The sequence below is a fragment of the Panulirus ornatus genome, chromosome 53, assembly GCF_036320965.1.
Source record: "Panulirus ornatus isolate Po-2019 chromosome 53, ASM3632096v1, whole genome shotgun sequence".
Lineage (NCBI taxonomy): Eukaryota > Metazoa > Arthropoda > Malacostraca > Decapoda > Palinuridae > Panulirus > Panulirus ornatus.
In genome coordinates, this window is record NC_092276.1 from 9,459,879 (window position 1) to 9,475,522 (window position 15,644).

Sequence of the window (15,644 nt, forward strand, 5' to 3'; positions counted from 1 at the left end):
ACCCCCTCACCTCCCGGTTATCAGTATCCCTTTGAACCATTCGTTGCGGGACGTATCGAAGAAGGACTTTAATCTTCTTTCCAAAGACGGAGACTAATACAGCACAGATCTTTTTTCTTTCTCTCTCGAAGGACTGACTTCCATAGTGGTCTGGACACTTGGCTCTGTTCGTCTTGGATTGCAAAATACGAGCAAGGGAGGGGATCTCCTCTTTGTCATCAGTGATTGTATACAGACAGAGGTATTGTATCCAGCATCACAAGGAACGTAGAAGAGAAACAGTGTCTTTGGACTGATCCGTACTCTCCTGAAGGGGGAATTTAGAGACTACAGCGGCTACGGCCAGTCCACAAGCTTCGTGTTGCTATGATCTTGTGTTCGCTGACGGGCTCCAGATTTGCTCTGTGTCATACTTCTAAATGAATTGTGTCCAATCCAGACTTGTAACATCCTAGTTTCTTAATGGTAATGTTCGAAAAACTGACCTCATTCCTTCGCCTTAGGGCTATGAAATTGTATACCACCCCTCTCCAGTCTGTGTGTGACGTAAAGATGGGTATACGAGTGACATATTCAAACCATCATTTGAAATCTCTGAATCTATAATGATCGTACTTTGAGCGTCCCTAACAATATGTGTGAAGCATAGTTGGAATCATGTACATGAAATCACATATCTCAAGCATTTTGGACCACCTTATTTGATGTATAGATATACAAATGTGTGTGAGTGTGTGTGTGTGTGGGTGTGTGTGTGTGTGGGTGTGTGTGTGTGTGTGTGTGTGTGTGTGTGTGTTAGGTGGAGAGGACAAGCAGGTAGATGACTCACCTGGAAGGGACAAGAGCGTGGTCCACAGCAGAGCCAGCGACACTAACTTAGGCAGCCGCTGGTGGGGCATCTTGACTGACGTCCTGTTGGAGGGAAGAAACCAGGAGTTACTTTATGGAGAGCACAACAGGAACTCAAATGCATAGGACTCATAATAGGAACTCAAATGCATAGGACTCATAATAGGAACTCAAATGCATAGGACTCATAATAGGAACTCAAATGCATAGGACTCATAACAGGAACTCAAATGCATAGGACTCACAACAGGAACTAGATACATAGGACTCATAACAGGAACTCAAATACATAGGACTCACAATAGGAACTCAAATGCATAGGACTCACAACAGGAACTCAAATGCATAGGACTCATAATAGGAACTCAAATGCATAGGACTCATAATAGGAACTCAAATGCATAGGACTCATAACAGGAACTCAAATACATAGGATTCATAATAGGAACTCAAATGCATTAGACTCACAACAGGAACTCAAATGCATAGGACTCATAATAGGAACTCAAATGCATAGGACTCATAATAGGAACTCAAATGCATAGGACTCATAACAGGAACTCAAATGCATAGGACTCACAACAGGAACTAGATACATAGGACTCATAACAGGAACTCAAATGCATGGACTCATAATAGGAACTCAAAAGCATAAGAGTCATAATAGGAACTCAAATGCATTAGACTCACAACAGGAACTCAAATGCATAGGACTCATAATAGGAACTCAAATGCATAGGACTCATAACAGGAACTCAAATGCATAGGACTCATAATAGGAACTCAAAAGCATAGGAGTCATAATAGGAACTCAAAAGCATAGGAATCATAATAGGAACTCAAATGCATTAGACTCACAACAGGAACTCAAATGCATAGGACTCATAATAGGAACTCAAAAGCATAAGAGTCATAATAGGAACTCAAATGCATTAGACTCACAACAGGAACTCAAATGCATAGGACTCATAATAGGAACTCAAATACATAGGACTCGCAATAGGAACTCAATACATAGGTCTCACAACAGGAACTCAAATGCATAGGACTCACAATAGGAACGCAAAAGTTATCCATAGAATACATATGAATCAGGAAATTATTCTTGCAGAAAGTGAACTACAAAATGCAATTGCTAAACATACATCTCTAGTAACTATCAACAAAAAAATAATGAGAGAGAGAGAGAGAGAGAGAGAGAGAGAGAGAGAGAGAGAGAGAGAGAGAGAGAAAGGAGAATTTGTGAGAAACTCGAAGGCACTATAAATAGCATCATATCTTGTAAAGACTGAATAAAGAGGCATCAGAAACTACTACTTAGACTCAAACGTCGTTGATGCCATGTTCTCAACACCCAAGGCTTGGGAGGGAGAGAGAGGGGATGATCTGGAGGACCTGAGTGCCTGAATCAGGGACCCTTGCCCTGAATAGACGACCTCTCACTCAGGCCAACATTTCAGAAGCCCTAATGGGAAAGCTTCAGACACGTGCGAGGCAGTAAGGTCTATCCCAAGGAGTTCTTTCAGACCACCGCGGATGTATATATAGATACGTTTCATCCTCATTGATCGAGTTTCTCGTGAGTCTTTCGAGTCTTCGAAAGAGGCAAGGGCTTCGAAGTCTTCTTTTTTTTTTCCCTCCCCTTCCGCTAAGATTTCTGAAGTTCTTGGAGAGAAATTAGACCTCGGGTGTATTTTAAGCTCTTTCCTTTCGATGATGATTTTCATATTGGGATAATTCTGAATGAAGCATATATTAGGCAGCTGGGCGATCAGTGTTCAGTATTTTGCATGTTTCTATTGCATCGTGGGTACGAAGGGCCCTTGAGGTATTCTGAATCAGTTATTGTCATGTGGGGCTGCATTGTGTTCAAAGTGTAGAAGAGAAAGAGTGACTCGTATATGTATGGGGAGTCTGGGTTCTGATGGGTCTATAACTGGTGGAGTGGTATGTGAAATTAAGCTAGGAAGGAGGTTGTTATTGTGCTTTTCGGGTCATTTTGTCGATCATATGTCTCGCAAGCGTTGTGTTTGTTGGAGGTGGGAATAAATGGAAGTATAGGCTTCTGAGGTATGAAGCAATTGCATGCTTTTTATTTCTATTTTTTTTTCCTTGGGGGATGGTAATCAGTTATGAAAGGGTTTGGATGCGGTGGGTGAAATGCAGTTATAAAGAACTGAATGCCGAGCATATTGAGGTGGGATTGCATTGGGAGGATTTCTATGCAGTAGGGTGTGAGGCGTGCACGTGATGAAATGGAATTGGAGCGACGTGTTTGACACAGGGGATGTCCTACCATACTGAACCAGGGCATGTGAGACGGTTAGGGGAAATTACAGAAAAGTTTTTGAGGCTTCGCTGAGAATAGTTGCGCTGCATTGTACCTGACAGGTAGAAAATGGTATGAGCAGATGAGGCCATTCTTGATGCTACATCGCGAGGCGGGAATCGGCGAACAAGAGCTAATACGTTGGTACGACTCTTCTCCAACAAGGGTAAAATCCTTGTTGATTTTCGTCGTTTTCTGTGGAAACGGTGTACGGATCACATTTCGTTGCGTTTTAGAACGAAAAAAGAAAAGAGCCATCCACCCAACCTGCTTCTATTTACGGACATGGCTATTTGAAATGATAAATAAAATGATGTGATGAATAAAGACTGATCATCCTGTGTGCCAGTCATTGTCACTCGCCTGTGGTTAAAGCACTCGCGTGGCGACCACGGAACAAAAACGCATCACAGAACATACAGCATTGAATCGCTCTTCGCCTTGACAGATAGAGGAAACCTTTTAATGGCTTTCGAAATATTACATAGTATTTTTCACTCCATCTCAGACCATCTTACCAGACAGAGCATTTGCAGTCACAGGAGATGGGGAAAAGAGGCTTTCTTAAAAGAGCCTATCCCATGAGAGCAGCATTTGGCTGTGGGAGGACATTTTCCAGTGACGGAAAATTGTAGAGGAGGGAATGATGGACTGTTGTGAATAAGACAAGAAACTGGGACGTGATACGAGAAAGATGTGTGGGAGAGGAGGAGGAGGAGGGTGTTATAAAGGTATCCTTTCCTTTCATGTTCAGTTTCCTCTCTTGTCTATACCAGTTCTCGAACACCGTGGGTAACAGGTGTAGCGACGTCCCTTGAACACGATGCTGCTGCCACCTTTCAGTATGATAAGTCTTACCCTTAGGGTTGAGGTCAGAAGGCCAAGTCATCCAGCCCAAGGCTTGCAGCGCAGCGCAATGCTTAAAGGTGCGTACCCTCAGGTTTGCATGGTTCAAAGGCCTGACTTAAAGTGAGACTTAAATCCCATAGATGTTTGTTGAAGTATTGGTAGTCCGTTGATAGTGGATGGTGAGTGCAATGACGAAAGATGACAGGGAAAAGATATATATATATATATATATATATATATATATATATATATATATATATATATATATATATATATATACCAAGATGACGAAGAAATATGAACACACAAGGGAAAGAAAGTGCCGTTGTTTTACGGGCAATGAACATATTGTTCCGAGTAAGAGAGAGAGAGAGAGAGAGAGAGAGAGAGAGAGAGAGAGAGAGAGAGAGAGAGAGAGAGAGAGAGGTTCGATTCTGAGACGCATATCCGTGAAGCAGCGTTCTTTTTTTTTTTTTTCTGACGTAAGGAAACTTTTATGATGGGGAGGGAAGATCTTTATGCTGGAAATCACAGTGAGGACACAATACATGACGCTAACAGTCGAAGTGACAGTCGAAGTGATAGGTATTCGAGATCCCTAGAGCGACAGTGTCTATTATGCTCTTTTCGTTTCGTTTTTTTTCGAAGCTTCATACATTACGGTTCGAAGCTTCATGCACGACGGTTCGAAGCTTCATAACTACGGTTTGAAGTTTCATACACTACGTTTCGAAGCTTCATACATTACGGTTCGGAGCTTCATAGACTCAGGGCTAAACTGGCGTACTTAGGCGGAGATCTCCAGTCCTCTTATCTATTGACAAAGCCTCTTACAGGAGGTACGTGCGAATCTTCCAGCACCTTTAACCATTGCAGATCATCATTTCGTCTCATTCGCACTTGCCTAAAACATTGTCTGCCCTAAAAATGGTATTCCACGAGTTTAAAGTATATACTTAATGATTGTCAGTGACGCTTGCGATGGGAGAAGGAGACTTAAAAGTTCCACCATCCAGTCCTGAAGTGTCTCATTTCCTAAACACTTAACTCGAAAGGCTTTCTTTCTCTCCGCCACAAGAATTTTGAGAAAAATCTGATGATCGAATGTGCCACCAGTCAAGCCATCCTCTTCCACCAGCTACGTGCAGAGTGCGTCACAGTTTAGAGTGCGTCACAGTCTTAACCTCATACGCACTTGGTACAGTCTCCGGACACATGAAACATTCAACGCACTCGCTCACACACCGCCTTCCTACTGTCGTCACCTCAGAGCTAAGAAGTAAACCATGGACCGTTCAGTGAGTCCATATTTCTCTCAGCCTTTGATCCAGTCAGGCAGGAAATGCCACATGTCTTTGAAGTATTGCTTAAAGAATGACTGATCAAGTTCTCCATCTACTTCAAGCTGTTGTATAGCAAAGATATGGACGTAGAATGTAGATTCAAGCATGGGATATTATGAGTTGGAGAGGTAAGGTTCGCGTTTTAGGTCCTATCCTATCGATTCATCTCCTGTGTTAACGTCTAAATACATATGTCCACATCCTTCCCATGTTGTACAACAGCTTGTTCCACAAGCCCTCCGGCCTTGGAGTTAGCCCCTCTCTATATCCAAGACATGAGCACGAAAACTGAGACCAATTCTTTTTATGTTTTCCTGGCAAATCCTAACTCCTCATCTACTGGCAACTTAAGCTCTGGACATTGCCCATCACTGCAACACTCCAAACAACGTTTCAACACATCCCAAGACACTTCGTGCCCACGATGCAGCTACCGCAAAGAAGACACAGAGCATTTGCCACTCAATTGCCCGGGACTCTGTGCCCAGACGCACACACACACAATACAACGCCTTTTAACCTGTGGTCACTACCGTTGGACGTGGCCAGCTTCCTGAGTGCTGCAGGAGCCTCATAAGGAGAGAAAGGACTCTTGGGGGAGATTCCCATGAGTCCATGGGGGAAGTGAAGTACGGTAAATTCCCAAATACACTTTCGTGTGCAAGGAGGGACAAGAAAGAAATATAACAGTCGGTTGATGTACAACGAAGAGACGTAGCTAGGACTCCATTTGGTAAACACGTGATTGTCCAAGACAGACAACGAACGTACCATAAACTTATATGGACAAAAAGGGGAATTGTTAACAAATTTAATCAACAATAAAGCTATCCAATTTGTATAGACCATCACTAATATTAAGTGATAATTTTATGTGTATTTAACGATAGAAGATTCGATGATATCTCTTGTGGTACTGGAGTTAAGAGTTTATAACTGAGATGGCATTACTCCAGTCAATACAATGATCATAGTTTTTAACGTGATTAAACAAGGCAATATATTTATATATATATATATATATATATATATATATATATATATATATATATATATATATATATATATATATATATATATTTATATATATATATATATATATATATATATATATATATATAAATATATATATATATATATTGCTTTTTATGTTACCTAAGATGGTTGCCTGTGGACCGACTGCCTTAACCAGGATTCGAACCTATGCGCTCGACCCTAGGCGGCCCGTGAGTGGGTCACGGTCAGGAACACAACAAGAGTCCATATAATATATATATATATATATATATATATATATATATATATATATATATATATATATATATATATATATATATATATAAGGTTCACATCTGAACGAGGCGATGTTTCACCTTCATCGAACCGAAGCGTTCCCAATACCTCTCAGCTTAATCACCCGTAAAGTCATACGAGACCCTCTCGAAGAAACAAGTTCTTCATCATCACCTTGAGAGAGATAAACTTTCCCTCCCCGACCAAAAGGTTTTGAAGTTTAGTTGCTCTGCCGCGAGTCTTCTTGATCCCCGGCCTGATTCAGGAGGTTCGAGCGACGCTGCTCGAGATGATGATGTCTTGGCGAAGCTTCGAATCTTTTGGAACGTTGGGTTCAAACGTTGTAAAGGCTTTCCACGAAGTTTTATATATATATATATATATATATATATATATATATATATATATATATATATATATATATATATATATATAATATTATTATTATTATTATTATTATTATTATTATTATTATTATTGTAATCATTATTTTTATCATCATTAATGTTATCATTATACTTGATCGCCGTTTCGCGCGTGATAAATCCTTGTTATATCTCTACATCTTCTGGATCAGAGTTTGGTCTTCTATATCTAGTAAATTTAGAAGGTCGATCACACTCTGGCTAATTCCTTATGATAATTAGAATTCCCATTAGTTTTGTTTTTCTTGTATATCTATTTTATTTATTCATATTTAACATCGAAAACATTCACAAACCAGAAATTCATTTATACAGACATTATTTTCAAAGCTCTTTTCCTTGTTTATTTTCTCCCATATTGCCAAATTAGTTTTTTCTCCCTGTATATCTGTTTTCTTTACTTATCTTTAACATCGAAAACATTCACAAACCAGAAATTCATTTATGCAGACATTATTTTCAAAGCTCTTTTCCTTGTTTATTTTTTCTCTCCCATATTGCCAAAGTCAATGTCACTTCTCCGAACTCGGATTCAACAGCCATTTACAGTGGAGAAATCATTTCTATGCGTAGTAAATGTGAAATTCAAGTGGAAAATATTCCTCGACTCAGTTTTTCAATTATTTCCTGACATCAGCTCAATTATCTATTACCATTTATTACCATTTATTACCAATTATTTCTGCTGGAAATGTCTAAAGGAATTACCTTCTTCTTGGCGTTTCAATTACTTTGCAAGAGTTACAGTCGTCATCGTATGCTTGAAAATACCTAAAGTAATTGCCTCCTTTTTCGAAATCCGTCCAGAGTACAATCTATGGCTTTGAATGAATGAACAACCTGGCTTCAACATCCAACCTACCTAACCTTAATCTACTTACATGTTATGTATTCTGCCTCCCTCACACACACACACACACACACACACACACACACACACACGCACACACACACACACACACTTTCGCAGCTTTCAAGGTCAGTGGCGTCGACCGAAGTCATTCCTTCTGCCTCATTTGTTTGATCATACACACTCTCATCGACTACTCTCCCTCCCGTCATATATCTATACACTACTGGAACCTCCATAGATACACTATTGGAACCCCCATATTGTGGGGAAATCATCCTCTTATACGATTCGATCCTTCCCATCCTAGTATTACATCCTTTTAGTACATGTTTCAATTCTTTCATCTTTCGATACGTCTATTAAAGTTTGGTGGGAAAGACCCCTAGTGACTCCTCTACCCATTGCAAGGCAGCTTTGTTCGTGTGTCAGGCACATTTACCAGCACATTGCACCTTTATGTCGTGTGGAGGAGGAGGAGGAGGAGGAGGAAGAGGAAGCATTTCATCTTCAAGTGCTCTTGAGTTCGTCTCCAAATTTTTTTCCTTTCCGTCATCAACAAAATACCATTGCCAAAGGCTTCTCCCACCAGGAGATCTCCTGCGTCAAAGATGGTGCCTTTTCATTCCTTCTAATACAGTATTCGTGTCTTTACCTTTTTCATATATTTTGATAAATGTAGGAGAGGAGACGAAGATTACCTCCCTCTCTCATTTTCCTCATCAAATATATACGTCCTCTATCCAGGTCAAATCCTATAAGTGAAGCCTTCCAATGCTTTGTATATCGCCCGGATAGATTTGAAAACTGACTCGCGTAGAAAACCAAAAAAAAAAGAAAAAGAAAAAATAACTCGGTATGAGTAACGCTTTTGTTAACAAAGCCTCTCTGGCAACACTGTATTCTATGAATTATCACTCTTAAAGACATCTTGAAAGCTAAAAGGCCTTTTTTTTTTTTTTGCTGCTTTTGCTTTTAAAAGCAATAAAACAGTCGTTGAAATTACTCCCTTTTTTTTGGCTGGGCGTGAGAGGAAGCAGGTTAATTGTGAGGGGAATACTGGACAACTTAACACGGTCCTGATGTCGAGCTGGGGAAGGCAAATCTGTTCGTGAAACATGGAAAGACCCTTGCAAAAATAGCGCTGATGGATGCATTCAATTTCCATTTTCTCTTGTGGTTCTCGACCACATCACCGTCAGGTGAAGTTAGATCATGAAGCATCATGTTCATGGGCGAGACAGAGGTCCTATGACATCCACGTTGCTGGAAGGGGTACGAACCCTGTGGCATCCACCAGGATAGAGGGAGGAGGAGTAGGATAGGACTTTCGACGACCAGCAAGATGGAGGAAGTGCTTGGCTTTACGACAGATAGCAAGATGGCAGGAGTACTGGATCCTCCACATCAAGGAAGATGGAAGGAGTACTGGATCCTCCACATCAAGGAAGATGGAAGGAGCTCTGGGTCTTACACATCTAGAGTGATGGAGGGAGAAAGTCCCTCTTTACCATACGTATAAAGTGAAGAAAAGAAATCAAGGCCTCGCAACAACAACAGAGATGGAGGAAGTACATTTCCCACACATCCAAGAAGATGGAGCATAGCACACGTCACGTAACACTCCAAAGGGAAGATGGAGAGACCAGAGAAAACGAAACACCGTCAGCAAATCTCTTCACATCTGACTTCAACTGTTCCTGAAATGATGTGTTACTTAAGTCTTCTTTACACAGGTCTGTTAGTCTCCATTTGCGAAGCTTCGCCCCCCAAAAAAACAAAAGAGAGCGAATGAATCTCCTTCCCCCATTACACACCATTGCTCTAATCTCTGTTGATTATCGCGCAACAAAAACCCATTATTGAAACTGGGGAATAATTAACTCGGCACCAAATAATTACTCCTCGGTTATTCATCTTTCATTGAGTTCCCTTTGACGTGTTGCCTCTGATCATGTGAGGGTAGTGTGTGTGTGTGTGTGTGTGTGTGTGTGTGTGTGTGGGATAGTGTATGGTGTCAATACGTGTGTGGGTATAGCCGTGTGGCTAGTCTTTGGTTAAGGTGTTGGGTGTGAGTACCATTGGACGGCAATGGACAGACTGACTGACCATGATATGTAGGTACAATGTTGTGTGTGTGTGTGGTTATTGTGGGTAATGTGTGGGTATTGTGTGGTTTGTGGGTAGTGTGGTGTATGGTGTGTGTGGGTCTTGTGTTATTGTGGGTAGTGTGGTGTGGAGGTATTGCATATAGTGTGTGTGTGTGTTGGGGGGGGCTTGTGTGATATGTGATAAGTGTGGTGTGCTCGGATTCCCTGGTGTGTGGGTAAGTGTGGTGTATGGATAGGGAGTAGGTGATGTGTGGATAAGCTGTGTGATGTATGTGTGTGTGTGTGTGTGTGTGTGTAGACTACGTATGGGTAGTATGTGTGGATACCGCTCCCGCCTGTTGCACAGGTGTCCCGGGTTCGATCCTGGCTGTTGGAGGTTTGTATGTTCTATGAAAGTGCGCGTTCATATGCACTTTGTTCGTGTATATATATATATTTTTTTTCATATATATTCGCCATTTCCTGCGTTAGCGAGGGAAAATCCTCACTTGACCCCTCCTCTGTTCCTTTAGTCACATTGATTTATGGAAAGTATTAGAATAATAGTGGTTTATATCTTTTAAAAGTTCAGGTTTAAACGTAATGCAGTTGAATGTATATATCTAACACTCTGATGGTTGTAGAGTTTATATAGGTATGTTTATGGAGATACTGTGGCAATTTCTTGTGGGGTTCATGGCATCACACTCGTGGAGTCTTTGAAGACATACTTGTTGAACCCATAAAGATACAGTTGTAGAAGACTTATAAGAATAGAATTGTGTACACAATGAAGATACAGTTATGGAGCTCGTAAAGACCCATTTGTGGAGTCTATGAAGACATACTTATGGATCCCATGAACACATACTTTAGATACGATTAAGATACACTTGAGGAGCGTATAGCTACACACCTAGACACACTTGAAGAGGCTATGAAGACGCACTTGTAGAGTCCATGAAGACACACTTGTGGAGTGTATAAAGACACACTAATAGAGACGTTGAAGACACATTTGTGGATCATATAAAGACACACTTGTGGACCATAAAATGACACACTTGTGGACCATAAAATGACACACTTGTGGATCATATAAAGACACTCTTGTGGACCATTTAAAGACACACTTGTGGACCATATAAAGACACACTTGTGGACCATATAAAGACACACTTGTGGATCATATAAAGACACACTTGTGGACTATATAAAGACACACTTGTGAAAAACCCTGGGAGTTCACCGGCCATTCTCCAGGTACACAGAGACCACCAGAGACCACCAGCTGTTGGCTACCACGCGCCTCAACGCTCGCTGTAATATGCCTGGCTGTCGCTGTGGGAGCGATCGCTCGCACATTTTTGAAAAAAAGGAAAATATGCATTGAGAGAGTGCAATATTGGGGCTCTGGGAACACCGCAGCCTCCCTGAGCAGCTGTTTGCCGCAGCTGTTGCTCGACCTGCAGCTGGATGTTCGTTGCTTTGACAACGGTCGACCTAAAATTCACCCCCATCCCTCCCTCGTTCCTTTAAGCTCTTTTCTTTATTTTTCAACTAAATATCCGTTTCTTTTGTTCTTGCGGTGTACGTGCCTTTATCTTTTTATTTCAACTTTCAGACCTTTTTGCCTTAATTTTTTTTAGTGGTTTACGTATTTCATTGCTCCACTTATTTTTTTTTTTCCTTTGTTTAACTGCTATATTTGCATATAACTGGTTGAGGATTTTTCACTGGTTATGACCATTTGGACATGATGCAAATGTTATAAGATGTTATGAAACCCACACACACACACACACACACACACACACACACACACACATATATACACATGCAAATTTTTCATGGCCATGATTAATAATTTCTTTGATAATTGGGAGATATAAATGATAAAGATTCATAATGAACCACTAGTACTAGAGCACCTAAAGGAAACGCATCATGTTAAAAGAATAAAGATATCAGAATAATTACACTGATAAAGATATCATAATGATTCCACTGATAACATATTTTGTGATTTGAGATTGTGTTATGAAAACACATCGTTGGACTGTTCCAAAGACCAGTATGTGGGTTCAAAAAAGGAGCTTCGTGGGTAACTAGTTAACCCATTGGGTTCTGGGAATAGTTTGAACTAACTTTGCATATGTGGTATAATTCAGAATATATCTTTTGTTGTTCCAATGACCGGGTGTTAAATTGAGACCGTACAAGTCTTATGTACGATGGTGTGACGTATAAGTCAGATTTGGCTTATATGTGCCTTGTATCGAATGAATTCTCAGGAGTTAGAACCACTGTATATTCAAATAATCTGTTCAAGTCTTGTATTAATGATAAGGAGAAACACACCAATTCATGACCTTAACCACATTTATGATTCTTTTTAAGTTCTCTGTACGCTCATCTGCTATCCTATTTAATACCACGGCGTCATCTGCATACAACAGCATTCGCACTTACGCTTTCTGGTATTGATTTTACGCTTTCTGGTATTTACGCTTTCTGGTATTAATTTTCTCCTATTGCCCTTTTCTAATCTTGTTCTTCGTTGCTGTGTCGAAACGTATCTTCTCGTTACGAATGTGTGCATCCAAGGTGTTGCTTGAGGGATTGTAATATACCATTTGCTTGCCATGGCTCATGGCTCATGGGTCATGAGCTTCGAGAAGCAGGCTAGAACACAGTGTCTGTCTTCATGCAGGAGAAGGTGTGTCACTGAAGGCCCCACTCGCCTCGCCTCACCGCGCACGGAACTCCTGATGGCTCTGCCAATACTGAGGGAAAAAAAAAAATAATGTTCATTTTTTGTTTATGCCTGCTCGCCATTTTCCGCGTGAGCGAGGTAGCGTCAAGAACAGATGACTGTGCCTTGGTGAATATACTTTACGTTAGCCTGGTTATCATTTTTTTTTATTTCAGTATAGTGAAGTGCCCTAAAGCCGTAGAATACGATTGCTTAGAAGTAATCTGAGTAGAACGTACTTCAAGGTAATTTTGCTTTTACGACGCGGAGCGGAGCGCGCTAAAGAAGTGATAACACTTAGGATAGTGAAAGAGATAGCAGAGGATGTTCGAAGATATCCTGGGGATATATATATATATATATATATATATATATATATATATATATATATATATATATATATATATATATATATATATATTCCTATGAGTCCACGGGGAAATGAGACACGAAAAGTTCCCAAGTGCACTTTCGTGTCATAATCACATCATCAGGGGAGAGAAAGAAATACAATAGTCAATTGATGTACACCGAAGAGACGTAGCTAGGACGCCATTTGGTAAACGTATAATCTACATTAACGATGAGAACCAAGGCTTTCTACAATGTAACCCCAGAAGGCGTAGACTTAAGTGCATGGTGATGCTGTCCAATTCATGAACAAGTATACAATATTCAAGCGACCTGAATATCCTATTACTCAGGACGGTATTCTGTTGCGAAAGAGCGTCTCGAACACTAACCACCAGTTAAGTGATACCTTAAGTGGTTCTTAGAAGGAGGTTCTGTTCAGTAACATGTAGCAGTAAAAGTAATGATAAGCTTTTGTAAGTAGGACATTGATATAATGTGTTTGAGAAGGAATACTTTGCTATATTTTGAGGTAGATATTGTGTCTATAAAATTTGTTTGCAGGGGATATATCTATGGTTCTCTCTTTGGTATATACGAAACAAGAGTTTGAAAAGAAAGCTATCTAGTCTTTCATACTTCTTTTCCTGTGTTAGCGAGGTAGCGCCAGGAATAAACGAAGAATGGCCTCATTCGCTCACATCCACTCTGTAGATGCCACACATAACGTATAGAAACCGAAGGTCCACAGACCTTTCTGTGGTTTACCTTGGCCATTTCATATCAACCCCAGGTCAGCCCACTGATAGCACGTCGTCCCCTGTATACCATATCGTTCAAATTCACTCTGACCCATGCATGGCTCACACCCTCTTGCATGTTCAGACCCCTTTCACCATAAGTGTCTGCCTCATCCTCGGGGTCTATCCATTTCCTTGTTCTATCCACTTCTGACAAATACATCCTCTAAATCATCCTCTCGTCACTCATCCTCCACATATGTCCAAACTATATCGACACATTCAGCTCTCCATTACATACTCCTTTTACAACTACACCTTATTATTTCTTACTCGTTCAAACCTCCTCGCATCATATATCGTCTTTAGACATCTCATATTCAGAACATTCACCCTGTCCCAACCATCCTTCTTCCATTTTCATTTTGTACATTTCCTATGTAATCGCATTGATTCCCTCAACTTCGTGGTCCTATCAGTCACTCTACCCTTTCTCACCTGCTCACATCCCACCCTTCGCCTGCCAAACACACATGTTGCACATGTCAGCGCTGCTTCCTCAGGGAACTTCTTATGCACCGAGAACTTCCCATGTACATTTACTCTCCCCGTGTATATATATATATATATATATATATATATATATATATGTATGTATATATATATATATGTATATATATATATATATATATATATATATATATATATATATATATATATATATATATATATATATATATATATTCTTTTTTTCATACTATTCGCCATTTCCCCGCGTTAGCGAGGTAGCGTTAAGAACAGAGGACTGGGCCTTTGAGGGAATACCCTCAAATGGCCCCCTTCTCTGTTCCTTCTTTGGGGGAAAAAAAAAACAAGAGGGGAGGATTTCCAGCCCCCCGCTCCCTTCCCTTTTAGTCGCCTTCTACGACACGCAGGGAATACGTGGGAAGTATTCTTTCTCCCTGGGTTAGGGAAGAAAGAATACTGCCCACTTAAACCCTGCGTGTGGTAGAAGGCGACTAAAAGGGATGGGAGTGTGTGTTCGGCTGGGAAATCCTCCCCTCCTGTCATACTTTCTGGATGAGAGAACAGATCGAGGAGCCAAGTGAGGATTTTTTCCCCCACTCTAAGGCTCAGTCATCTTGTCTTGACGGTACCTCGCTCACGTTTGATCCAGACCGGGAGGGGCAACTGTGTGGTGAAAACGTCTCTCTAAGACACGGGAAACATATCAGACATATTACCTTCCACATCACACAGCTTACTCGAAGGCATTGACTTACATCCTCGAGGCAAACTGTAACCAGTTTTTGATGAGTCTAATAACTTTTACGGGTTGAATCCCATAACAGGAACTATAGATTCCACTCCTGTATTTTCCTATGGCTGGGTAACATTAGGGTAATACAAGACATTCTATTAATTGATAATCCTATTAATCACCCTCATAATCTAAGTCGTACTCTCAGTGTGATTGAGTCATTTGGGGTAAAAATGTTCGTATTCATTATTCCCATAAGCTGTTAAGTAAATTCGTAAGAGCACCGATCACTTAACACTGTTTTCAGTTTTTGGAGAACACAACACACACACACACACACACACACACACACACTCACAGACACACACACACACACACACACACACGCAAACACAGACAGACACACAGGCACACATACACACACACACACACACACACACACACACACACACTCACACTCACTCACTCACACACACACACACACATACACACACACTCACTCACACACA

At 40.7% G+C, this 15,644-nt stretch overlaps 1 protein-coding gene across 1 annotated transcript in view; it reads right to left on the minus strand.

The window, feature by feature from the left end:
• The window catches only part of LOC139765232 (V-set and immunoglobulin domain-containing protein 1-like), a 150,866-nt gene that overhangs the window by 53,616 nt on the left and 81,606 nt on the right, over positions 1–15,644 (minus strand). The window contains exon 2 of the mRNA XM_071692567.1: positions 830–912. Within this exon, the coding sequence (XP_071548668.1) occupies positions 830–899 (70 nt within the window). The 5' untranslated portion in view covers positions 900–912. The remainder of the gene's footprint in view (positions 1–829; positions 913–15,644) is intronic.